Below are 26,309 nucleotides of genomic sequence, written 5' to 3' on the forward strand. Positions count from 1 at the left end.
TATCAAAAAACCTCATAATGTTAAGTCTGAAAATCTACCATTTACTAAGGACAGGTTCTTCCTGTAACTATAGTTCTTCGGGTGGTCATCTGCAAACTCACACACATGAGTGCTCTGCCTCAGAGGACACCACTGTGCAGGCACAGGCCCATGTGCATGAACCACAGAGAGGATAAAGAAAAGTATCTAAATTCAAACATGACCTAACTAGAACTATGCAGGAGAAGGGCAATAATGTTCTATGTACATCCCTGGCTCAGGCCTGACAAGGCACAGTGCAATGGGGCACCACGTGAATGAGCCTCAGGCCCAAGCCCCTACCCACCCCTTCCTCTTGTCCAGTTCAATTAATTCCTTTTGGGATCAGCCATATTGCTGAATTCATACTCTGGTCTGTGCTTGTCTTGTAAAACACAACTATAAAACTGGGTTGTTGGTTTAGATTCACTATTTGTCCCAAATTAGGGAAGAAAGGGGGGGGGAGGATCGTGCGATCCCAAAACTCTTCTGATTTAAAACCAGCTGAACCCTCTTTAGAGCGTTTTTTTGTTCCTCCGTCTCCCCTTGGGTACTGTGTGAGCAGTCAGCTCTAATACAAAAAGCTGCAGCATTTAGATGCCGAGTACACACACACACACACACACACACACACAATTTTTAAAAACCACCACTCTTTGCAGCACCACCAAAGATTTCCTCTTTCAAGAAACTGGTGTCCTAAATTATAATGTTTTTCCGCTTGGATTCAACTGCAGTCACAACAATCGCAAAGTCTAACCAAACAGCTTTGCTGGAAGAAGGCCAAGCAAACTGGTCTTAATGGCTGAAATTTACAATCCTTTGCAAGCAGAGGAAGCCCAAATAATCAGTAGGGATTCGGCGAGTCAACTCTTCCCTAAGTTTCAGTGACTGAATGGGCCTACTTTAGTTGCAACTAACTACTGGATCTTGGCCAATGACTCCTCCAGTGTAGGTCCAGAACCCCACCCCATTTGGGGGGGGGTATCTTCCTTCATGCGCAACTGCAGCAGTAGGCTTTCTGTGCAGGTGCAGAAATCCTGTTCGTGTGAGTCACCACAAAGAAGAAAGACCCACTTCATGAGTGGAGTCCTGCTGAAGTTGCTCTGAATCCAAGGTATAGGCTCAAGGCTCGTTTGTTGATCTCACTTCTATTAACTTCTTAGAATACTACAGCTACCATTGCTATAGTGTTTCTCATAGACTTGAATGACTCACGTCCTCATCTCCTAGGCTATCTTCACTTAGCATTTTAAATGGGAGAGTGCACATTTACAAAAAAAATTACATACACAACACATGAATCATTAGCTCCCCTCATCAAATAAAACTAAAAGCATGAGGTCAACACAAGGCAATTAATGGCTTTACTATATCTTAATGTCCTTCAAAATGTGAATTATATAACCTTCCAACAAATTCTCTCACAATACATTTAGAGCTACACTTATCCTTCTAATCTTTTTAAGACTGCAAGGGATTATTATGTTTATTAAAACCTATTTTTAAAAACACTAAGCCTATTGATTCAAGTGCAAAATCTGCTCTTAAGAGCGTTTCCGTAAATTAAATAACACACTCATACAATCAGACTTGAGTGAATTCTACTTGACCATGTTAAAGAAACTATTTTTTTCATCCAAATTTTAAATGGGATTTTAAATAAACTTAAAATCTGAAAACAAGGACAGGTAATACTGTACACTTATTAGACCATGAAAAAAATCACACACATAAACCAGCTTTCCACTCCACACCAGTCTTTATCAGGATGGGCATTACAGAGCTGGGAGTGGCATAAAAGTTCCAAAATCTATGACTAGTTCCAAAATGAGACCTGCAGAAATAGCTGAGGAAACCACTGGTTTCAGATTTTACCTCCGCCAGCTAGAATTAGAATGCCACTCCCACTCCTGCTGGATAAAGGGTTGCTACTCACTCAGCAGCCACCCTAGATCAAAACACATGGTTCCTTTTTGGCTGGGTCTAATAATGCAGCAGTGGTCCAGTAAAGGAATCACCTGCCTGAGTATTTATACAAGGACCACCTTTTTTCTTTTTGCTATAATGAATCCAATGCAATCAACAGACCTTAGGTTAATAAGTTAACTTCCCCAACAGAATTCAGTGGGTCTGTTCTCTGAATTTAACCTATGCATTACTTCAACTGAACAGTTTCCTTATATTGTCCACAATTTATAATACGTTCCAACACAGAGAAATTATGCTATATCGGCACGTCTAACTGACAACACAATCTTCAGACATAATCCTATTGAGATCACAGGGTGGGGATGGGGTTACTCACAGGAAACAGAGCACAGGATGGCAGCCTAAAGGTAATCTGTGAAGATCAACTTCTTACACCTCAATAAAATGCTCACTTGCTTCTTCCATTAGTATATCAGACAAAATAAAAAATAAAAAAACCCCCAAATGTTGTAGTGCTGTAAAGACTTAACTGCTATACTTTTGTGGATCAACTTCCTTAGGCAAAGAACTGAAGCTATATAACTGTCATATTTACAGATAAACCCATGACCACGTGGGATAAATATATAACGTATACCACACACACATAACAATCATACAATCCACACTTACGTTGGTGGAAGTGGACTTGATCCATGAAATCTCACATTAAAATATGACAGTTTTTTAAGGGGCTACAATGTTTTTGCCTTTGTTTTTTAAAACAATCTGTCTTGATATTTTTGCACAGACTAACATGACTATTTTTTCAAAAACTCCTCTTACAACATACCTGTCATCATTTTGTTCCTTTACCTGCTCCAGTCCACAAAAAAACTCACATATCTCTCTCGCTATAAAGCAGGTTTCAACCTCTGCTAAATACAAACCAATGTCATAGAAATTGGTTCTCTAATTCAAAAGACTGTATATGAATTTTTTAAAAGACAAAAAACCCCAAAGCTTTTCTCTAGAAGGTTAGCTAAGGAAGTAACAGACAACTTTTTCAAGATTCTTGTATCCCACAAACAGGGACTGCCCACAACAGCTACAACTTATCAATGAATTGGAGATCAGAGCACAAGACCAATCAAAGGCCACACTCATTCTTGCAACCCCAAAGCTTCTCTTAAAAAAAACAAAGTTTCATTGAAAAGCCCCGTTAACGCTTTCAGTGTCCACCGACTCAAAACACGAAAAATTTACCCCCACGCCGTATTGGGCAAGAAGTTCCCAAGTTTTTTTTTTAAATCAAATTTCTGTTTAAACATTTGGTGGTGTGGGGGTGTCGGGCAACCCAGGATTTTGAAGTAACTTTGTGGCTATACTTTTAACTACGCGTGGTTCTTAAATCTCAATAAATTACAAGTGCATAGCAATTACCATTCTATTAGAATATCCTGCCCCTCACACCCTAATGTTTCCACCATTAAAATGTATAATAAAGTATATTTTCTACTTTATTAGCAGGGTGAAAATAATTTTCAGAGAACTGCAGTTCTCATTTTGTTCAGGATTCTGAAACCTACAATAGTTTTTTAAAAGAAAACCCATTTAAAAAGCATTTAAGAATTTAAAGAGAAATTTCTGGAACACTGAACAAAATGTATGGTAAATAATTATTTCCTCTCTGGGATTTGTTTTAGTTATAAAATTTATACCCTGACCTTCAACAAGTTTTTTTTTTGAGAAGGAAGAAATTCAACCCCCAAGTAACTTTAGAGGAAATCCAGAGTCTGCTGGAAAGAATACTAGCCTATAATCCCCTGTGTTTCAAGCAGCAGCAAAAAGAAAAATGAAAGAAAAAAAGGCAAAGTAAAAGATATGCAATGTCAGACTGACTGCACAATGGAGACATGCAAATAGATAAAATATGAATCACAAAAACTGAGAGACAATTAGTAATAAAACACACAATTCTGAGTGTTTAGATCTTCACTTCTTTCTCTGTAATTCTACAAGAAAGCAGTAACTAACTTCCAACTCCATTTTTATAACATTCTTAACTACTGCTTAAATGCTAAAATGAATGTATAATACAAATATGCAACATTTTGTACTCACTTAGATTCATCGTAAGGCGTTTTGCAGATGCAGTAAAGCTTTGTGTCCTTCTTGGTTTCCTTTGAGGTAGTAGAAATCATTTTCTTTTTCTTGGATTTTGAAGAAGAGGATTCCTTCTCTTCCTCTCGCTTTCTTTTATGGGATGAAACAGATGTTGTGACCGTGGTTGATGATGCAATGCTGGTAATGTGTGGTGGTGGAGGGGGAGGCGGTGGTGGTGGTGGCGGTGGCGGTGGAGGAGGAGGAGGTACAGCGGCTGCTGCTGCAGCCGCTGCAGCAGCAGCAGCGGCTGCCTGGGCCTTTTCCTTTTCCCTCTTAATTTTAGCCAGATCCTTCTTTAGTTCTTCCTAAGGAAAATTGAAAGCAACAAAGTTAACCCACATAACTTGACAATAAAATTAATCCTGGTTTACCCTATTAAAGAACAATGTAAACTCGAAGTGTAGAGAACTAGTTGATATTTCTATATCGGTAGCTCTTCTTTTCTTTTCTTTAAATTTCAATATGGTGAACCTCCCTAAGTGGGATTTCTTAGGCCACAGGGAAATTTCAGTGTTCTTTTGTGAAAAGAGAAATTGGTTTCCAAGGCAGTATATCTATGGAAATCTATGTTAAGGGAAGATTCTGTTCTCATCATTTTATCTTTACCTTAAAATAAAAGCAAGGTTCTCTCTAAGGTGTGCGGCTGCATGAGTGCGTGCAAGTCTGCCCCCCTCTGTGTAGCGTCCCTCCTCCTCCTCCTCCTCCTCCTCCTCTGCACACCCACAGCGATCATTTCCAGCCACTTCTGGTCACAATGGAACCCTGGGGGGGAGTCACATGCAAAAGGGGCGGAGCCCCACCCTGTGACGCTGAAATTTAGGGGGAACATTGTGCTGGGGTAATGAAAATTACTTCATCTGCAGCCACAGATTACTACTAATCAAAGAGCTTCTCACTTTGATACTTACTGTTTGACTATAAACTCACTGAGTGTAAATTGGCTGGCTTTTTAAACAACTCTGAATCTAATTAATCTAATTAATACACGAAACTAAAGGACAGAATCATCTTTTGGATTCCTGTGTGAATTAGACTGCCTCTAATTAAGGAGTCCCCGCTTTGATCTTAGGTCACCCCCCCCCAAAAAACACAAACCATTGAGGTTGCACAACATGAGATTACGTTTAAGCAACGAGGGAAATTAAAGTGGGGATCTCTCTATGGAGCAGCCATCTGCAATGGCAGGCGACACAATTTCCCTTATACCTTTATTAACCTATAGAAAAAGATTATGGTCACAGAGAACGTATTTATCAATATGTTAACATTCTTCTAGAAATAAATAGTTCTGCATTGGCTTTTTCATGTGCATTATCAACTTAGTCTGTTTCTGAAGTCTAATGAAATGTCTCAAAGAAAAGATTCTAAAAAAAAGGAAATGTTTAAACTATAAAGACTCACATACAGAAAAACTTGAGCATTTAGTCTAGTACCAACCCTACTATTTGAGCTTCAGTCATATACAATTTTATTTGTGCTGTGAGCATTAGAAAGGAAGAAGATGCTCTGAAAGATTTTAAAATTATTCCAATTTTCATTCAGCAGAAGTTAAGCATAAAGAATACGGCCTGGAGATTAACAAATTTTCCCTCGTAGACAAATCTCGTATAGATATTTCAATAATCAAGGAGAAACCTGCAACAGGATAATTAAAGCGATGGCAAAATACAACCATATCACACGATAGCAAAACATTTACCTTCACTTAATTTTTATCACAGCACAAAACCCCCACTGCATTAGATGTATGAAGTATCACTCAATTAAAAACAGCCACATGAAATACAGTGGTGCCTCGCTTAGCGAGTGCTTCGCTATGCGATGAATTCGCATAGCGAGGGGGTCCGGGCCATCGCTGGAGCATTCGCTCAGCGATGGCCCCTATGGCGATTTTTCGCTTTGCGATGATCGCTAAGCGATTCGCTTAGCGATCTTCGCAAAACGAAGCGGGGGAGAACAGCTGATCGGCGGTTCCAAAATGGCCGCCGGAAGGTCCGCGCCGCATTTTCGCGCCCTGCCCTCGCTTACCGAGGGCGCGAAAATGGTGGCGCTATGGAAGAAACATCGCTTAACGGTGAGTTTTCAAGCCATAGGAACGCATTGAACGAAGTTCAATGCGTTTCTATGGCTTTTTTAGTCCCGTTTAGCGATGTTTTCGCATAGCGAAGGTTAATCCGGAACGGATTAACCTCGCTATGCGAGGCACCACTGTATAGCTAAACAGATCATTTGGACTACTCATTCAGTCTGAATTGAAAGGTGAGAAGTGTTAAAATATTGCACTTGAGTAATGTGAAAATTACAGCTAACTGACTAGGTGCTAGTGGCCATGTCTCAGCTGCACATTACACATGTGACCAGACATGAGCCTGAGATGTGCCACACTCCTTCAGCAATTAGCTAAGGCAAGTTACACAAAATGTAAGCAAACACAAAAAGGATTCTGATCACTGCAAACTACATGGAGCTTATGAGAAAGGGTGAGCAACCGGTGTCTACAAGGAGGCACATGCTTTCTTCTCCAGAATCCCGTTCAATTGTAATGTATGCAGCCAGAGGCATTGCTTTGCAATGCCATGCTAACGTGACACAACAACAGCTTCCCTACCCACCCACTCCTGAAGAACTCCTGCAGAATTCCAAGCATTCATTCAAACATAAACACATTTAGTGGAAATATGTCTAAGGCAGGAAAGGTTTAGCTCTACCTGCACTTCAATCTGTAGATCTTTGTCCAGAAGTGCTCTTTTCTTCAGTATTTCAGCTTTAAGTTGTTCCTTGTGTTTGAAAAGCAAAGCTGAGAGTTTGGTTGCATTTTGTTTGCTACGTTTCTGCTCCACGCTCTCTTCTCGCTTTCGTTTCTTAGCTGCCTGTTTTTCTTCTTTATCTATCTTATCCAGAATATATTTCATTACCTGGTTGCACACAATCATTCTAGAGAAGACATGTAAAAGATACCATTAAAAAATTAATAAAGAAAAAAAAGATGTTGTTAGCATGAATGGCTCAAAAATCATGGCTAAAGGTGAGGTACATTCTAGGAGAAGAAACAAGCAAGCAAGAATCACAGTCTCCAGATGAGAACAACAGAACTTTTAAGTTTGGCATAAGTACAACATGAACGTTGCAGAACAGCCTACAACATATAGAAACAGTTACCCCACTCTCAAACAAGAAGTATTCTACATTCTCTTCTACCAGGCACATCCTTGGACCACTAAAGATGGCATTAGATGTGTAAGTATCAAGACCTGTTTCAAACATACAGAAAAATACTGTGCAGTGTTAAGACAAAAAGATGCTTGAAAAAGATTCTGCTATCCAATTCTGTAATACTGTAGGCACAAGTGGCTGTCTGTTTACTTACTAAACTGGTGCAGAGGACCAGAGACCCGGAAATATAACTTCAATGTGTCAACTAATGAGAATATAGAATGTAACTCAATTTGCAGCTATTCCACGAAAACTACCCATGGGAACAGACTACTCTTGTGAGCAGTGACATCTCTGGATGGGTTGGCTATGATAATGGATGTTGTATCACATATTCTACCAAAAGCAGAACTGAATGATACCATACACACACAACTACTTAATGTCTGCCCAACAACAGTCCTTCTTACCGTTGATTCTCTTCACGTTCAGCAGGAGTCAGCGTCTTTTTCTGCTTTAAGTGCTCTATCACAGCATTATGTTTCATTACCACCTTCAAGATAACAACAAAATCAAATATAGGATAACTTTGGAGCACAAGAAACAACATGAGAAAACTGCAACACTTTCCAACCAAAAGGCAAACACAAACGTGAGGGCCGCATGGCTTAAAAGTTAACATGCTTGAAAAAGTGAAAGCAACCTTCACTTGGTTCAACAGTCGCCTGAAAAGGAGGAGGAGAAGGGAAAGAGAGAATGAGGAGAGGAACCGTTATGTCTTTAACGTGCCAGGTAAAGAAGAGGGAAGGAGAGAAAGAGGAGGGGGATATATGCGCGGGAAAAGAGGAGCGGGATTAGAGATTGAATTGGGAGAGCTGGACCCCCTAGAATGGACTGTATATGTTTATCCTCAAGGGAAACATCCCTTGAAGAGGGTGGTTCTTCCTGAAGCAAACCCGATGATTCAGACGACACGTGAAGGGGATTGGGCTTGTAATCCTTGATGTGGAACTATATGCGTGACAGGGAGCCATCCTTTGAGGAAGCCCACAGACAGGGAGAGGTTTGGAACTTCTCTGCCCTGAAGAAGACTGAAGAGTCTAAAGCATTCACTATGTTAGGGAGTGATCCTTTGATGTTATCTGGTTCTGTTGAACCTACAGAGGTTACTGTTGACCCTCTTCCAGTTATTGAAAGTAAAAGTTATTTGAACAAATACAGTGGTGCCCCGCATAGCGACGTTAATCTGTTCCAGGATTAACGTCGCTATCCGGATTCGTCACTATGCGGGGGGGGGACCCCATAGGAATGCATTAAAATGGGTTTAATGCGTTCCTATTGGGGCGAAAGCTCAGCGCTACGTGGGGAATCCTCGATCCGGCTGCCATTTTCGCTGCCCAGTAAGCGAGGGCAGGGCGCGAAACGCTGTGGGCTGCCATTTTGCGGATGCGGCGGCCATTTTGGAACCGCCAATCAGCTGTTTAAAAAATATCACAATGCGACCGCAAAAAATGCGTCGCTATGTGAATTCGTCGTTAAACGGTGCGCTCGTTAAGCGAGTCACCACTATATATGTATCCTGTGGTTAATGCAGTCAAAGTAGGGGAACTGTCTAAAGATATCAATGAACAGTAACATTTACTTCAAATGGGTCCTTTTAAGGAGAAAGGTAGGGTAAACATACATAAAATACATACTACTTATTTGTTACTCTAAAATTTAACTTTTGAGGTGGTTAGGGGAATTTGGCATTAATTAAAAGTTATTTGTATTTACAGTGTTATTAGTTAACACATTATTAATGATTAGTGATACTTGCTACTAACAGGTAACAACAATATGCTATTTTTTTAAAAAAGGAAAAACCAACATACTGATTTTCTCACTAATGCTTTCAAATTGTGTGATTCTATTCTACCAGCAGCATGGAGGCTGCAAGGAGGCTTTTAGCAGCACACGTGTCTTTGTCTATTCAAACAACCCCCCCTCAAAAAACAACAACAAAAAGTCGGAGTAAGGCAGAGATGGACAAAGTACAGCCCTTGGCTTCCTCATCAGTTATGCTGTCTGTGGCTGATGAGATTTATAGTCCAACATCTGAAGGGCTGTACTTTGCTTCACTTGGTTCAAATCAACAATTTAGAGATTAGGAGAGAAGTATGGGAGTGTCTAACTACCTTCTTTTCATTTAAACTGTCATTCGTTCCTTCCTCCATAATTATGCCCATAAACATTACAAGGAAATTATCAGTTGTACAGTTCTTGATGACTATATGATTTTTCTGTACCATTTCCCCAAATATACTTTGAATATATGACATATTTTTTCCTAAGTCCATCACTAGTATGCCATAGGACTATTCTGTTGCTTTCTGAAAAATCTTGTACAATAACAAACTCTATGGTAAAATAGTGCAAAACATCTAAGCAATCAAATTCAAGTCTCTGTCTCTCTGATCAAAAAGCAGAGAGACACATGCACCAAAATTTTTTTAAATTCAGAATATTTGTTATATTCAAACAGAGAGCAAAATTAGCTGAATAGTATGGACTTTGGGTGGGGTAAGTGGAGGCACAAATGGTACACTAAATTTCAACTTAATTCACGTTCCCAAAAGATTCACAACATGTACACATAGCACGCAAACAGCCTAAGAAGTGGGTTACCTGTTTCTGGATAATATCACTCTGATTAGAAGCTTGAAGGGAGTGTTCACGTTTAATTTCAATATGCTGCTGTTTTTTCTTCTGCTGTTGCTCTCTGAGCTGCTGAACCCTTTGTAGCTGTTCTTGAACACTGGCTGCTTGAACAGTTACAACGTTCTGGATCTGATGAGCTTGGACTGGGCCAGCTTGCTGGATCTGAATAGGTAACTGAAGCTTAATCTGCGGAGGCAACCCACCTTGCTGCGTCTGTATCTGAGCCACCACATGAGACTGAAGCTGGGAGAACACCTGGACCTGCTGCTGAAGTTGGGGCACTGTGATAACTTTAGTCTGTGGCGGCTGAATTTGCAGCTGGGGCCGTGGAGGCTGCACAGAAACCTGACTCAGATTTTGTGCAACCGGCAAAGTTTGGACTGAGGCTGAAACCTGGGACTGCTGAGACTGGATCTGCACTGAAGGATGTGGCTGCACCGGAACTGGCTGGTGGGCTGTGGTTTGTACCTGAGCAGGCTGAACGGTCTGGACTTTTGGCGAGGTCTGTGGAGGCACCACTGTCTGGCTCTGGCTCTGAACTTGAGTTAAAGGCTGTCCTTGCACAAGGCTCTGAGATGGCGCTTGAGCAGCAGCTGGCGTTACCACTGATGTGGGTGCTGCGGGTGGCGGTGCTTCAGAGGTAACTGTGGGGACTGGAAGGGAAGCTGGAGCCTGAACTTCAGGGGTTCGCTGAGCTTCAGCCTGCGGTGGAGATGGAGTAGGTGGTGTCTGTGCTGGAGCTGGAGTCGGAGGTGGACTACTCAGGGACGGTCCTTGTGGCTGGGGTGGGAGCGGAGCTGGCGGTGGTTCATTAGCTGGAGGGGCTGCTGGCACTGGCTGTGTTTGTGGCTGGGCTAAAGAAGTCTGCTTCTGTTCCCCTGCAGCTGGAGAAAAGAGACACATTCAGCACCAAAATAGGAACAGACTATGGCTTTGGTCCCTAGCTGCACAGCCGGAGATTGTGAGTTGGATTCCCTCTCCTTGTGCCTCCTTGATAGTGGCTTGACTTGATGATCTAGAGTAGACTGAGTCCCCTCCAGCTCTGCAGTTCTACAATTATTATATTTTTATTTCGCCCCTTGCTGTTTTATACCACTTCACTAATATAAAGTCCTGGATAATCAAAAGCTTCCACAGCTCTTTGCTTAGTCATAGTAAAAGTGTTGCCCAACTATGGATTATTTTTCCTCCTATGGACTTGTTTTCTTTGAGAGCCGAGATGATCCCCCCCCCATTTAGCATAAAACCCTTACCTGAGGATGAGGTGCAAACGGTTGTTGTTGCCGTGCTTGTTGTAGTAGCTGCTGGTGGCAATGGGGTGAAAAGAAACCGTTGAATTGTGCCGTTTGGCATCGCGGCTTGCATTAGTTGTTGCCCTGGTCCAGGTATTACAGTGACACCTTGAGGGATCAACTGCAATTGGCCAGTGGTTTGACCTTGTCCTTGAATTACCACAGTCAAACCCTGACTGCCACCCTAAAAGGGGAAGGGGGAAATCAATCAAAGAAACAAAAAATCCTTAGTGCCAGCAAACTTTTCCAAGGGAATAAAACAAGCGCATGAAATCTGATGCTGAGGTGTAACATGGGTTTTGAAGTATCTGAACAGTCAGTGGTCAAAAAACTGTTAAGCAGATCTGCATGGAGACAATGTCATCATCAATGGCAAATCACCACTGATTAAACATAATTTCAGAATGCATGTGTCTCGAACACAATGTGACAAAGTCACGCACACCCTAAAATACCCAAAGAAGCTTTTAAATCAATGGTGATTTGCCACTGGTGCTGATGTCACCACTGCTGCACAGAGCTGCACAACAGCATTTCAGCCAATGTGTACAAACAGGCATTTCTAAAAGATTCATCTATAGCACCAGCCAATGAAAATTAAAGTAAGGCAGAAATGGAGACGTGAGATATTATGACATGAAACTTTTTACTAACGTCTCTAAAAACTATATCTAGTGGACCTGAATGCGCTCAAGCATATACACGTTATCTTTAATAAGTAATAAACAAAAGTACAAATTTAGTAGGAAACTAAAACCAAAGTAATAGCTCTATGTATTTTGTCACTTACTACATTCAACTAACATATTAATGCATGTGAATGCAGCCATGGATTTTTCTGAACACACCCATTCATAATTAATAGAGGGCCGTTGGTCTGCAATTGTAATTCAAAACATTTCAAGTCAGACTTTAAATAACATGTCCAGGTTCCAAAGTATGCAGTCAAAATGCTCTTGTCACCTGGAAAACCTGTGTGCTCCCTATTATAAAATGCAACTGCTTTGATAAAATGGATTAAGATCTTACTCTACTTCCACAAAGAAATGAAGAGGAAAGAGGAGTTGAACACTTCATCAGAGCAATGATTCACCTTATTTAACTCTTTTCCACTGGTGACCAGCCTTGTAGGAAGTTAACAAAGCAGAGCATAAAAGAAGACCCAGGCTTATCCCCCTCTGACAGCAGCCAGAAAGCCAGTTCCTCTAACCATAAGCCCTAACACTGCCACTTCAATACTGAAACAGAAATATACAGATCCACATTATAAAAACCTTATTTTTTGTGAAGAAACAAGCAAACAAAAAGGCATTTCTGACATGCCCTGGTTGGGTGAAATAAAAGAACACATTCCAATAAAAAACAAGGCTAACATATGGAATAGTTATGGCTGAAATCCTGTTGTGTAGCTACTTTTTTTCTCCTGAAATTGCGTAAGATGTTGCGATGTTTGAACTAAGGCAGGAAGTCTTATCCAGGAAGCTATTCCACAGAGACACTGTTTTGTGGTCAGCAGCATAGGCAGTTGTGTGATCTGCATATGGCCCACTGCATGGTCTGTTGTCCAATCAGACATCTAGATTGTCTGGTGAACTGTTTGCTGCTGCTGCGAGAGCTACTCTCCTGCCCTCCACTTTTGATTTTGATCATCATCATTGTTCCACCATTCCAGATTAGTTCTTCTTTCTCATTCATTCATTCATTCATTCATTCATTCATTCAATTCATTCGTTCGTTCATACGTACGTACATACAACTGGTGCCTCGCTTGACGATTACCTCGTTAGACGAGAAATTGCTTAACAATGAGTATTTTGCAATCGCTATAGCAATCGCAAAACTATGTTTTAATAGGAGAAAATCGCTTGACTTTCGGTTCCCTGCTTCGGGATCAGATTTTTCGCTTTACGACAATCATAACTGCTGATCGTCGGGGTTCAAAATGGCCACCTGCTGTTTCAAAATGGCTCCCCGCTGTGTTTAGGAAGGCTTTTTCACTGTACAGACACCAGAAAATGGCCGCCCTATGGAGGATATTCGCTGGATGCTGAGGTATTTTGCCCATTGGATCGTATTGAACCGGTTTTCAATGCATTTCAATGGGTCTTTTACTTTCGCTTGACGACGATTTCGTTCTACAGCGATTTTGCTGGAACGGATTGTCGTCAAGCGAGGCACCACGGTACGTGCATACGTATGTACGTACCATGCATGCATGCATGCCTTTTTGGATTCCTTCTAGTTTAGCCTTTTTATGTTATTTATGGGGGGGACTTGCCCCCTTTCCTTTATTTTTGCTGTTACTGGGAATACCCATTCTTTACCTGGTGGACTGCTGCCAGAGCTGCTGGACTGAGAGATCTCCTGAGTCCTCATAGTCTATCTACTCAAGCGGGTTGGGGGGGGTTGATCGCATTTCTTGCTCTTAGGGAATGTGTTTTGATTTAAATTTTCTCCCTTGTGCATAATGAAGTGGTGGTGCATTGTTCTTGCTTTTCCCCATGGGATAAATTTTTTAAACATTTATTTTGTTTAAAAGTGAATTAGGTATTTTATTGTTGCTAGTGGGCAACTTACTTGTGGAAAGGGTGCTTCTTTTGTGAACTTTTTACACTGGCATTCTTCTCCTGTGTATTTAACGTATTCTACTACATATGTATTTTGATGAGTTTGGCCAACTGTTCTATGTTTTTGTGGAAATGTGCAGGCAAGGAAATATGCATGGATTGTTTTCCCAGAGAGAATCTTTCCGCTGTGTGATGGTGCAGCCAAAGTTTTAGCATGTTTCTTTTCCTTTGAATTTTTGGGTGCTTGCCTAGCTTGCTAGCTGCTTTTTGAACTGGTTGGTTGGTAGGTGGGTCTATAAGCAACGGAGCACGGTTTTCTTTTTCCTCAGTGCACAGGCCTGGCACTGGTGGCATCCACCGCTGGCATCTTGATGGAAAGCTATTGGTGTTGAGAAGGGCCCACTCACAGTCGGCAGGCGGAGTGGGCTGAGGAATGAACTACATGGATGCTGCCCTAGAGCTTTCCACCTTGGAGTAGTGATGCAGAAGAAGGAAGTGTATCAAATACACTTCTCGGTTGCTGCGGATGTCCTCAGCCCACCATGTGCTTGGGCTTCCGGGTGCAAGGTTTTCCTCAAGATTAACCTGCCTCTTCTGGCTACCCCATCCTGCCCACAGTGTAGGAGAGAGGACAGGAGATTGGGCAGCACCTCTCAGTGTCATTAGCCATGTGCAAAATAGAGAGGATGGGGTAAACTAAAGTTTCCTCTCAGTGGCAAAGCCTCCCTGCCCCTGCTTCAGGGCTTGGAAGGAATAAAAGAAAGTTCTAGGTTTTCAGAATAATGCAGTGGTGCCTCGACTTACGAACGTCCCAACATACAACCATTTCGAGTTACAACCAGCTCCGGCCGCAAAATTTTGTGTTTAAAAAAGGAAAGAGTTGTATGTCTTCTAAGAATCACTGCAGTTTTGGAAGGGGAACCGAGCACTATGAAGAATGAAAACTCGTATATATCTCCAGATGCTCCTCGTAGGGAAGTGAGCTTGTATTTTAGTGTTGATTTTGTGTTTTGTGTATTTATGTTTTGTTTTATGTTTTGCTGGGTAGGGGTGTTATATTTTAGTATCAGGAATAAAAAAGAGGGGGTGTCAATGGAGCTGATGGTCAGGATGATACTGGGCCTGAGGTCTGTATGGAGGTCACTGAAATGATAAAAACAGTATCAAGCGCCTAACTAAAAGTGGGTGGGTTTCACTCAGATCTGTATTGACACCATGTGAAAAGACTGGTTCAATTAAGCTTCACTGGTAGCTTTCCACAACTCTTCTCAGAGGACAAAGTGGAACTAAGGCTCTGGAGCTCAGGCATCCTGGGACATCCCTGCTGAGGTTGTGGGAACAGGGTTCATGCCAAAGGTTAGCTCTAGAACACAGGCACCAGCCTCATATGGATGGTATGAAAAATACCACAAAGAACCTTGCAAGCTTTCTCTACTATATTTATGATCAAAGTAAAACAGTTATAGGCATACTGTCACCATGAACACCAATGACGACTGCTTACCTGCCCTTGAGTGAGCTGCGTAAGCTGTGCCATCGTAAGTTTCACTTGACCTTGCTGAGGACGAGGAGGGTGTGGCTGTGTGGCTGGTGGCTGCACATGCTGTGAAGGCGTTCCAGGGGCTGTTACTACCTTCTGACTTGTAGAAACGGTGGTAGCACCGGACACTGCTGTTGAGACAGGCTGACCTCTGATGATCTGAGTCACTACTTGCTGTGTCTGGCCTGTATACAGAAAGAATTCATAGCATTAAAAAGCTATTTCATATGCAAGAAACTCCACTGAAAAAATAACTACTACCCTTTATCCCTGTCCACTGGCAAAATTGGTTCAGTGACTGAGAAAATCAGTGGCCCACTGACCAACAGAATTAAGAGTTATATCCCTTTGTTTCCTTAAAAGAGTGCCAATATTTTGTTTTGGAAATCACATAATAGCTCAGTGTTCTGTTGCATTATTCTTTACATACCTCTTTCCACTTTAATTCTAACAGAGGCCAAGACAAACAGAATCACATAGTTAGCTCTAACCACTGGAGGGGGCGATGACTCTGACCTTGCATTTTTGAAGAGGAAGCTTCCAATACAGTACCAGGTAGAGTATCATTTTAAATCAGCAGAGACTTTTTATAACCAGAGTCTGCAATAAAACTCAACTGCTCAATTAAAAACGTTCAAAGGAAAGCTTTTCACTATGCAACTGGAAGCGTGGATCTAAAACAGCCATCTGGATTTGAGCTGATGTATTTATGTATTTATGATGTATTTATGATTTAAACTGAAAATAGATGATTCAACTAGGGAAAAAAACACTAGCTAAATGTAGCAAAATGTAGCACTGTGTTTCAGTATTGCTAGGCTCCTTCTTCTAAATAATCTTAAAGTTTTAAGAGAAATGTACCACAAATCCCTTAAGGTAGTAATGGTTCAATTATTAGTGTGCATGATACAAAAATGGTTTTTAAAATGAAGAAACAAACCATGGGTGTCACATACTGGAGGTTTAAAAATCAAAATTAACCTACTGGCTGGAAGAATACCTTGCTGTACCACTACAGGTGTCCGAATGATCGTCTTTCCTAAGGCTGATTGCTGAAGTGGTGCCCTTATGACCGTCATCCCAGGTCGGAGAGGAGTCCCAGGTATTACCTGCACAAGGTAGAAAGAAAACACTGGGTTTTCCCCCCCTTGTACTGACAGTGGAGGTAAGCAGGCAAAAATTCATTTCTTCACAGATCTGTCTAAAAATGAAAATAAGGATTTGAAAACAAAATTCTCAGAAACGGAGAAGTTACTACCTTTAAAACTTCTAACTGAATTCCTTTTGCCACCTGTAATTTTTTAGTCTCATTTAATGTTGTCCAATCCTTTAAAATGACACTCAAACTACTGCAAAATCATAAACTTGCTGTACAATCACAAAATTCTTTGCACTGTTTTTTTAAAGCCTCATAAAAAGAATAGGTTGCTTACCTGTAACTGTAGTTCTTTGTATGGTCATCTGTGACTTCACATATGCGGGTCTAGAATTTTCTAGAATCTGTACAGAATGTTAAGACACGCTATTCACGTGCATGATCCCCTACTCCAAGGATTGTTGCTAGTTCCCTCAGTCCACTGTTGACTCAGAAAGACCAGCAGTTCTATGATGGACTAAGAGGAGGATGGGTGGGTTGTGTGAATTCACAGATGACCACTTGAAGAATTACAGTTACAGGTAAGCAACCTGTCCTCCTTCTTTGTGGTCTCTGTGAAATCACATATGTCAGTGACTAGCAAACTCACTTACTGGCTGGTGGAGTGTCACATCAACTCAGAGAAGATCACAGTCCTGCCAAATGCAGTGTCTAGCTTAGCCTGGATGTCCAGTCTGTAGTGCTTGATGAATGTCGAGAGTTGCAACCAAGTTGCTGCTTTGCATATACAGTCGTGCCCCGCTTCATGCTTACCCCGCATGACGTCGAAATTGCTTTACGGTGAGTTTATTGAGATTGCTGTTGCGATCGCAAAACAATGGTTCCAATGGGTTTTTTTCGCTTGATGTTGATTACGAGCCTGCTTCGCAAACCGTTTGTTTGCTAAATGACGATTTTTCCGGCTCCGCAAAATGGCTTCCCTTCGTAAAATGACTTCCCTCCCTTCTCAAAATGGCTGCTTTCCGGACCACTGCTTTGGAAGACAGCGTTTTTAAACAGCTGATCGGCGGTTCTCTATGGACAATCTTCACTGGACGATGAGGTATTTCTCCACTGGAATGCACTGACCAGTTTTCAATGCATTCAAATGGGTTTTTTTTCTGCTTGACAATGATTTCACTTAACAGCGATTTTCCTGGAACGGATTATCGTCGTCAAGCGGGGCACCACTGTATCACTGAAAGGTATTCCTCTGAGGAATGTCATGGAACTAGCAACAGCTCCAGTAGAGTGTCATTTCAGAGGGTTAGGCAGTGGCTTCTCTGAGCTGGAGGTAGGTGAGAAATGTGTGTAGAATCATGGGTTGGTTAAGGTGAAATTCAGGCACCACCTAAGAAGGAAAGAAAGGTCTAGGTCTAGGACAAGGATCACTCTATCCTTGTAAAACAGCAGAAAGGGCGGATTACAATCAAGGTAGGTCAGCTCACCCACATGCAGAGGTCATAATGACAAAAAACAAAATCTTGTACAAAGTCATCAGTTCAAATGAGGGTTTAAGTAGTTGGGAAAGCACCAGTGTAAGACACTGGGGGACTGCAGCTCTGGTGTCTGCACAGACATTCTGCAGCCCTTTTAAGAATCTCTCAAGAAAGGGATTCCCTAAGAAATGGCAGGCTGCAGAACTCTGCAGTTGGGAAGTCGTTATTGAGGAGAGGTGCTTTCTTCAAGAGGACTGTGAAAGACCTTTCTGCTTGAGGTGTAATAAGAACCGGAGCACCATGTGGAGCTTTGGCGGAAAGTGGCGTCTTTGTAGCAACATGGCAAAGTCAACACATTTTTGCCACTTCCATCTATAACTGTGTCTAGCAGACAGTTTCTTTGATTCTTTAGCTTGGAAGAATTCTCCAAGCTGTAAGTCTGAGACAAGACAAGTCTGGACGGCAGACTGTGCTGTTGTCTTATGTGATCAAATGCAGTTAGTGGGAGGAGATAGACTTCTGACATCATTATCCTGAGGGTGGCAAATCAGAGTTGGCATGGCCACCAAAGGGCTATCAGTATTGCATTGGTGCTGTCCTGGCAAAATTGTACAACTCCATGCAGAAGTGGTATGGGAGGGGAAAAAGCAGAATTTCTTCTACATCCAGTGAGTTCCAAAGATGTCTTATGATCTCCTCCTGCAATCTGCTTTTGAGAAGAATTATCTGCACTTCTAATTGCTTTGGGTCGCAAACAGGTCCACCAACAGGCACAGATGTTATCAAAGATTTCCTGGTCATAGGGAAAGGTCCCCGCAGGCTCAGCAAGTACAGTAAGATTCTCAATTCTCCCTGGCCATGTGCATGGAAATGTGTCTGTCCAGGAACCATTTCCAAGCTGAACTGCAAAGCATAGGAGGATTTTCAGATTATTCCTGCTGTTGTCAGATGTCATCTATGTAAGGGATGACAACAGTTCCCTGCAGCCCAAGAAATGCAGTGACAGCTGTCATACATTTGGTGAAAACTGGATACCTTAGGTATGTTATTGCTTAAGGTAAGCACAGAAAGTGGTGGTGATGCGGTCAGATGGTGATGTGAATATGCATCTCTTAGATCTATCAGGGCAAACCAGTCCCCCCTTACTGATAAAAGGCAAACCTCTCTCTGGCACCAATGTTCTGAATGTATAGATATTTTTGTATGAGTACAATATGTCTTCCTATGCAGGTGAACGGTGATCTGATCTGGAAGACAATGGCTCTGGTGGGTGCTTCTTTGGGGTTTTCTTCAATTTAGACATCTCAGAAATATGGGGATGGTGCTTCATGGTACGTGGTTTTGCACTTTTCGGAAAAATAGCATGGTCCTCGTGTGAAACTAAAGGCTGGCTTTGATTCCTTCAGTGTTGGGAGCATTTGGGCAGTCGTGAGGCTGAACAGCACTCTGATCCTGACCTGTGTGCTGACGGCTGTGGCGATGGAGACGTTGAATCTAAGGAAATGGTATTGGCCTTGGTTAAGGTAGAGGCCATCAGAAACAAAATGTAGAGACTTGCTGGTGGCTAGATGTCCTACACGCAGGCTATGCAGTAGATCTGGTAGGCTTCCAGGACCTGCTGCGCTTAGAGGTGGGGGGAATTTAAAAGAGGTAAGACATATCCCCAGAGCCCGCAACAGCTGGTTGTGGGATAGTGCAGCTTCAGTGGTTTGAAGGACTTCAGAACTGAAGTCATCTGAGTGAGGTTTGGGCAATACAATATGGGGGAACAAGGGTGGTAGTGGAGGTATTTGGCTTTTTTGGTTTCTTGGGCTGAGCCTTTTTAGACTGAGCCTCAGCTGTAGCCAATTTCTTCTTCCTCTTCTGCACTGTTTTTGGTGCTTTAGATGTGGATGATTTGCCCCCAGTTTTGAGGTTATGCATTGAGGGATGTTGGTCTGGCCTGATTCAGAGACCTGCACCTCAATATACTTGTTGGAGGAAGCATCAATCTCTGAGGCTCCCCACGGCGGATTTGTTGTGTTACTGAGGTGGAAGTTGTGCGAGCTGAATATTCTGATAAAAGTACTGGTGGCCTGGGGGGGCTTCTCCCACAGGTAGAACTTCAAGCAAGTCTATCGGTATCAGATTGTGACCTTAGTAAATGTTTGGCAAAACTGACAATGTCGCAATAGGTGATGCTCACGTAAACAACACAAACACTTTGAATATCCCTCCATGAGGGAGGATTTTATTCTTACAGTCCACACTGTAAGGCCTATGGGGGCCATAAAAAGAAGCAGAAATGACTGTTAACTGCAAAGTGTCAAATGAGAGAAGATAAAAAATATTGAACTAACTTCTATTTTTTTTAAAGAAACAGAAACAACCAAAGTGAGAGAGAGAAAGGTAAGACGTAAAAACAATACACAGATTACATACACATGATCTAACTGTAGAGGAAAGGTGACAGGTTCTGAGAAGAACTCCTGAGGCTCTCTCTCAGTGGCGGTAAGAAGGGAACTGGGGACAATCCTTGGGGTGGGGGAGTATGGGCAATGAACAAGATGAGTTTTAACATTCTCTACAGGCTCTTGAAGATTTTGAGGTCATTCACACAGAGAACAACTCAAGTGTGATTTCACAGAGACAATGAAGAACTTCGTTTTACAAGTAAAAACAGGGAGGAAGTGAAAGAAACAATTAACAGGACGTAAAAGGGTCCCTTACGTCACAGATTGGCACACCCTGCAAGATCACTGGATATATTCCTCAGTTCCCCCAAGGGCCACATATTGATGGCAGTGGATGGGTTCAGAGGCAAAGTACATAGAAGCTCAGTCAAAGGAAAGCATGGACATCTTTTTCCCTCTTTTTCTCCTCCCCCTTGCCCTAGCTCAGACATTCATCATCCATCTATACTATTTCCCATTTATACTCACAGTCTCTCTCTCTCTCTCTCTCTCTCTCTCTCTCACACACACACACACACAAACACGACTTTCTCCCTTGAGACCCTCAACCTCTCCATATTCTCAGCCTTCTTTGCGATCTGCCTGCTCCACTCCTGCTTCTCTTTAATTCTTTCTTCTCCTGCATGAGCTCTGAGATTAAACCAGAGAACTCAAAAGTTCTAGACAACCATCTGAGTATGGGCACTATGTGGGGGTGAGTCCCAGTGCACTTGATGGCCTTCTTTTTTCAGCAGATGCAATTATGTACTGGGAATACTGAGGGGATGAGGATGCAAATGCTCTTCTCTATGGAACTACAGTGGTGCCTCACATTACGACGTTAATTCATTCCAGCGAAATTGCTGTAGAACGAAAACATCGTAATGCAAAATTAAAAAGCCCATTAATGCGTTCCTAGGGGCTTGAAACTCACCGTCCAGCGAAGATCCTCCATAGCGCAGCCATTTTCGCTGCCTGTGCAGCGAGGAATCCGTCCCAGAAAAGAGCGGGGAGCCATGTTTTTTACCCGGCGGCCATTTTGAAACCGGCAATCAGATGGCCAAAAATCATCGCTTTGTGAGAATCGGTTCCAGAAGCAGGGAACTGATCATCGCAAAGCGAAGTTCCCCCATAGGAAACATTGTTTTGTTATTGCTTTTGCAATTGCAAAACCTTCAACATAAAGCGATTTCGTCGTAAAATGGAGCGCTTGTAATGCGAGTGTTCTTCTTTCCCCAACAAAAAAATAACATGCGGGTTGTACAGAAGGGAGAGAGCTGTTGGTTACAAGTTACTTGGTAAGAAGAACGTATTGGGGGCATTTTAGTCAGACCTTCGGAGCAGAAACATATAGCAATGAAAGAAAATCACACATAAACTTAAGGTGATCCCCAAAGAAAAAGGGTATTGCCTTTAGTGTTGCTAAGGTTCAATTTTGCTAAATTTACGGGGGTCTACAGACCCTTGCATTTCCCTGCCCCATATTCCGTAAACTTAAATTTTTCAAAAATTATATTTTAGCCACTAAAAGATACAATGTTTAAACTTCTGTTTAAAAAAGTTAAATCCAGTTTTCAGTTTTAATGACAGGTTGCTTACCTTTAGTGTTAACTGTAGTTCTTCAAGTGGTCAACTGTGAAGTCAGACTATTACATTCATGCCTACGCAGAGCCAATCTTTGGAACCTTTCAGAGCTAAGATCCCTCCCTCCCTCCATTATTTTGGTGGGAACCCAGCCTGCCTCCTACACCATGCATGTATAGTGCACCCTAGAAGACTGGCTACAGTTGCAGACCACCAGAAAAGGGTAGACACTGGGCAGGTGGGCAGGACACGTGACTCCACCAATGGCCACTCAAAGGCCCACAATTATACTGAAGGTAAGCAATCTGTTCTTCTCTATGAGGATCACACCACTGGGAGACTGGAAGCTGACTTACTGGAGGTGAGTGTGTCACTGCAGTATGGAGGAAAGGACCACCTTGCCTCTTCTTGTATCTTGGCAAGAAGTCAGGTGCAGACAGTAGTGCCTAATAAATGTGCAAGGCTGTGCCCAGGTGGCTGCTTTACAGATGTCATTTAGGGGCATGCCTCGGAGGCTAGAAGATGCACTGATCTGATTGAGTGAGATCTAAGCCCTTGGGAACATGACACATGGAAGATCATAGGCCAAAGAAGATGCGCTCAGTGATCCAGTGGGCAAAATGTGGGATGATATTGATATGCCCTTTCTGCAGCCACATTAACAAACAAAAAGATGAACAGATTTTCTAAATGGCAAGTTACTGGAAATGTAGAAGCTCAGAGCTTTCCTAACATAAAGGGTGTGCCAGAGAGGATAAGCAAATCCAACTGTTAGGATGGAGTGGGTTAAAAGACCCGAGTAACTCATAAGGATGTGGGGTCAGGCAAATCGTGTTACCACTGGATGGTGAGAACAGAGTAAACTCTAGCAGCATGGATGGATTCTGGGAGAAGGCTGTGAGGGCTACCTCTTGACTGAGGTGAAGATATCATCTTAAGGAGGAAAGAAACATCTATCTAGCTGTAGCACAATCTTGTCAACATGAAAAATAAGGTAAGGGGAGTCAGAATGAAAAGCACGGATCTCAGATGGCAGAGGTGACTGCAACGAGGAAAGCCATTTTTCAGGCAAGGAGGTAGATAGAGCAGGCAGCCATAGGTTCAAAGGGTGGGTACATCAGGTCAGGTGTGTGAAAACCAGTTAGAGACGAAGGGGGAGCAAGGCAAGCAAACATCAGAAGCAAGGTTTCTAAGTTGCCAAATAAACCTCTTCCCTAGTGGATCAATGAAGAGGGAAGAATGATGATGCACTGAAATCGCAGCTACATCTTGATGGAGCACAAAGAAGGAGTTCTATCTTTCAGTTAGAGGAACTGTAAAACTTGAAGAGCTTTCACAGGACTGTGGAGAGGACAATTTCTCCTGGGCAACTGAACAAAACTTTTTTCCATTTTGCTGATTAGGAAGAGAAGGTGAAGGGCTTCCTGGGAACCTATAACACTTCTAGAACTGGCTAGTGAGATCCTCAAACTGTCAGTCACAAGGACTGTAGATCTCAGTGACAGACTGACTGACTGTCATGGGAGATGATGTCCAGTCACTGTGGTAGGATGTGGGACAGTTGCAAAAGGGGGATGAACCACAGCTCAAATTTGGGCTCAAAGGAGTGATCAGGATGGTGTGGGCTCTTCTTTATTGAAGGTGAACTACTACACAGGAGAACTGGGGAGACTGGAGGAACCATGTAGAGAAATCCCCTTGTATACAGGATTGTGACGGCACTGCCCTCCAAACCAGGGCCAATCCCCGCTCTACTGCAGAACCTGTGGCACATTCTCTTGTGTGGTGTGATGAAGGCAATCATTGTGAGTTTGCCCCATTTCTCCAGCAGGATTTGGAAAGCAAGAGAGTGGAGTTCCCATTTGTAGACCAAACAGGACGTCCTGCTGAAGGCACGCACTGGTGAGACTGTTCTGGGAGCCCACCAGGAGCGTAAGGGACAGGAAGAGTAGAACAAATAAACATTACTGTCTTCCTTGTTTACATAATGCATGGTGATTGTGTTATCAATTACAACTTGGATCCCTTCCCCTGCGACCAGATGGACAAAAGCATGGAGCACTTTGGAAACTGCCAGAAGCTCCAGGGCACTAATGTGAAAGCTGCCTTCCCATAGCCTCCACTGGTATTATATTCAAAAGCCATTGCAGTGTGTCTAAGTGTTGAGGCATCTGTAGTGATGGTGATGACCAGACACAGTGGTAGGAAGGGCATGTCATCTTGCAAGTTGGGAAGAGACATCCACTTGTGGATGCCGGAGAGGTTAGGCAAATCCAACTGCTATGATGGAATGGATTAAATGATCTGAGTAGCTCATTTTAAGGGATGTGGAGTCAGGCAAATCGTGTTACCACTGTAGTGGAAGCCATCAGTCCCAGCAGACACTGGGTGGTGAGAACGGAGGAAAATCTGTGATGTGATACCATGAGGGCCAGATGGACAGTGTGCATTGTGCAATGTGTCTCTTAGGAGGATGGCTTTTGTTATGCCTGCATTGAGGCAGGCACCAATGTATGAAATGCATGGGGATGGGGTAAGATCCAATTTTCATTTGTTGACTCAGGGTCCTAGAATGTGAAGGCACTGCAGAGCAAAATGAAGGTGATGGAGAAGACATAACCAGAAGCCTGCCACCAGGAGGCAGTCACTGATGTACAGAGATGTACACCCTTAGTTCGAAGGAATGCCATCACTGATTCCTTGCACTAGGTAAAAATGTAAGGGGTTATGGCGAGGTCAAATGGGATGATGCAGAATTGGAAGAGATCTTAGTTCCATGGTGAATTAAAGACAATGCCTGTAGGTAGAGCTAATGGGAGTATGAAAATAGCCTTTTAGGTCGATGGAAGCAAACTAGTCTCCTTGCTGCTGAAAGAGGATGGAGGAAAGTATCACCATCTGAAACTTTCTGTTGAAGTTGTACTGGATGAGCCATCTTAGACCCAGAATAGGTCTGAGTATGCCATCTGATTTTGGGATGGTGAAGTAGAGGGAGAAGAACCCAGTGTTATAGCTGTGGGGTGATGACAGGCTGGACTGTCCCCCTGGCCAGGAGAGAGACACTTTCCTGTGGCAACTGGGTGGGACGGGGACAAAGCGGCTGAACAAAAATTTCCCATCAGTGGAAGGGTACTGAACTTGATAGCATTGCCCTTCTATATAATGATCAGCTGAAAAGGCAGCAAGTGTGACAGTGAAGGACAGTTTTGGAAGAGGGCCTTAGCCTTAGTGGCCATGTGAAGATACAATATACAGTGGTGCCTCACACAACGATGTTAATTGGTTCCAAAAAAATCAACGTTGTGTGAAACATCGTTCTGTGAAACACCATTTCACATAGGAATGCATTGAAAACCGGTTAATCCGTTCCAATTGGAACGGATTGCCATCGTTCAGTGAAAATCCCCATAGGAAACATTGTTGAGTGAAACAATGTTTCCTATATTGGAATGTATTGAAGCCGACTCAATACATTTCAATGCCTTTGCGAAGTCCTTTTTCACTTCTGTAAAAGTGTCTTACAATGTTTGGACGCTGTTTTAAATGATGGCAATGGTTAGTCCACCTCCTGAAACCTATGCAAACTGATTTTGGTGTTGTTCTGACACTTCGTTAATTTATGATGATTTTTTGTTTTTTCCATTGGAAACCATTAGACAGACCATCCAATGGTTTCCTATGGAGAAAAAACAAAAAATCATCATAAATTAACGAAGTGTCAGAACAACACCAAAATCAGTTTGCATAGGTTTCAGGAGGTGGACTAACCATTGCAATCATTTAAAACAGCGTCCAAACATTGTAAGACACTTTTACAGGAGCGAAAAGGGAGATTGTTGTGTGAAAATCCCCCATAGGAAACATCGCTGTGTGAGGCAGCAAATTTAACAGAAAAAGGCATTGTTGTGTGAATTCATCGTTGTGTGAGGCACTCGTTGTGCGAGGCACCACTGTACAAACTAATGAAAAACAAAACAGAGGAAAGGGAGAAAAAGAAGTTCAATATGAGGAAGAAATGAAATGAACAGGGAGAAAGCAAGAATAACCAAACAGTAGCTCAGCAAATGTTCCAAGTTGCTGATCTTCCCAGGCTGGGCAGTTGAGAGTTCTGACCCTGAGAGAGGCCTGGAAAGAGAGAACCAGAAACTGGGCCTTCTCGGTGGTTGTTCCTCAGCTCTGGAACAAGCTCCCACCACAAACCCAATAGTGTCATTCACAAAGACCACAAAGAACCACCCTATTATCTTTATAGCACATAAGCATGGCTTTAAAATTTTAAATAATTACCAAAAAAACGCAGATTAGCCTCAGATACAGTATGCCTAACCAGTGTAGAATACCAATCCGGTTAGACCAGGGTGGACAAGCCTGG

General features: G+C 42.5%; 1 protein-coding gene across 11 annotated transcripts in view; it reads right to left on the reverse strand.

Moving 5' to 3' along the window:
• Positions 1-26,309, reverse strand: part of BPTF (bromodomain PHD finger transcription factor) — a 115,721-nt gene that overhangs the window by 20,704 nt on the left and 68,708 nt on the right. For 8 of the 11 annotated variants that reach the window (XM_072991017.2, XM_072991013.2, XM_078384581.1 and 5 more), the window contains exons 21-27: positions 16,333-16,456; positions 15,312-15,532; positions 11,202-11,424; positions 9,916-10,832; positions 7,719-7,801; positions 6,804-7,029; positions 4,054-4,400 (exon numbers count right to left, since the gene is read on the reverse strand). In XM_072991017.2, the coding sequence (XP_072847118.2) occupies positions 4,054-4,400; positions 6,804-7,029; positions 7,719-7,801; positions 9,916-10,832; positions 11,202-11,424; positions 15,312-15,532; positions 16,333-16,456 (2,141 nt within the window). The remainder of the gene's footprint in view (positions 1-4,053; positions 4,401-6,803; positions 7,030-7,718; positions 7,802-9,915; positions 10,833-11,201; positions 11,425-15,311; positions 15,533-16,332; positions 16,457-26,309) is intronic. The other 3 variants (XM_078384582.1, XM_078384580.1, XM_072991011.2) reach the window with 1 other exon arrangement.

Source organism: Pogona vitticeps, chromosome 2, assembly GCF_051106095.1.
Source record: "Pogona vitticeps strain Pit_001003342236 chromosome 2, PviZW2.1, whole genome shotgun sequence".
Taxonomy (NCBI): Eukaryota; Metazoa; Chordata; class Lepidosauria; order Squamata; family Agamidae; genus Pogona; species Pogona vitticeps.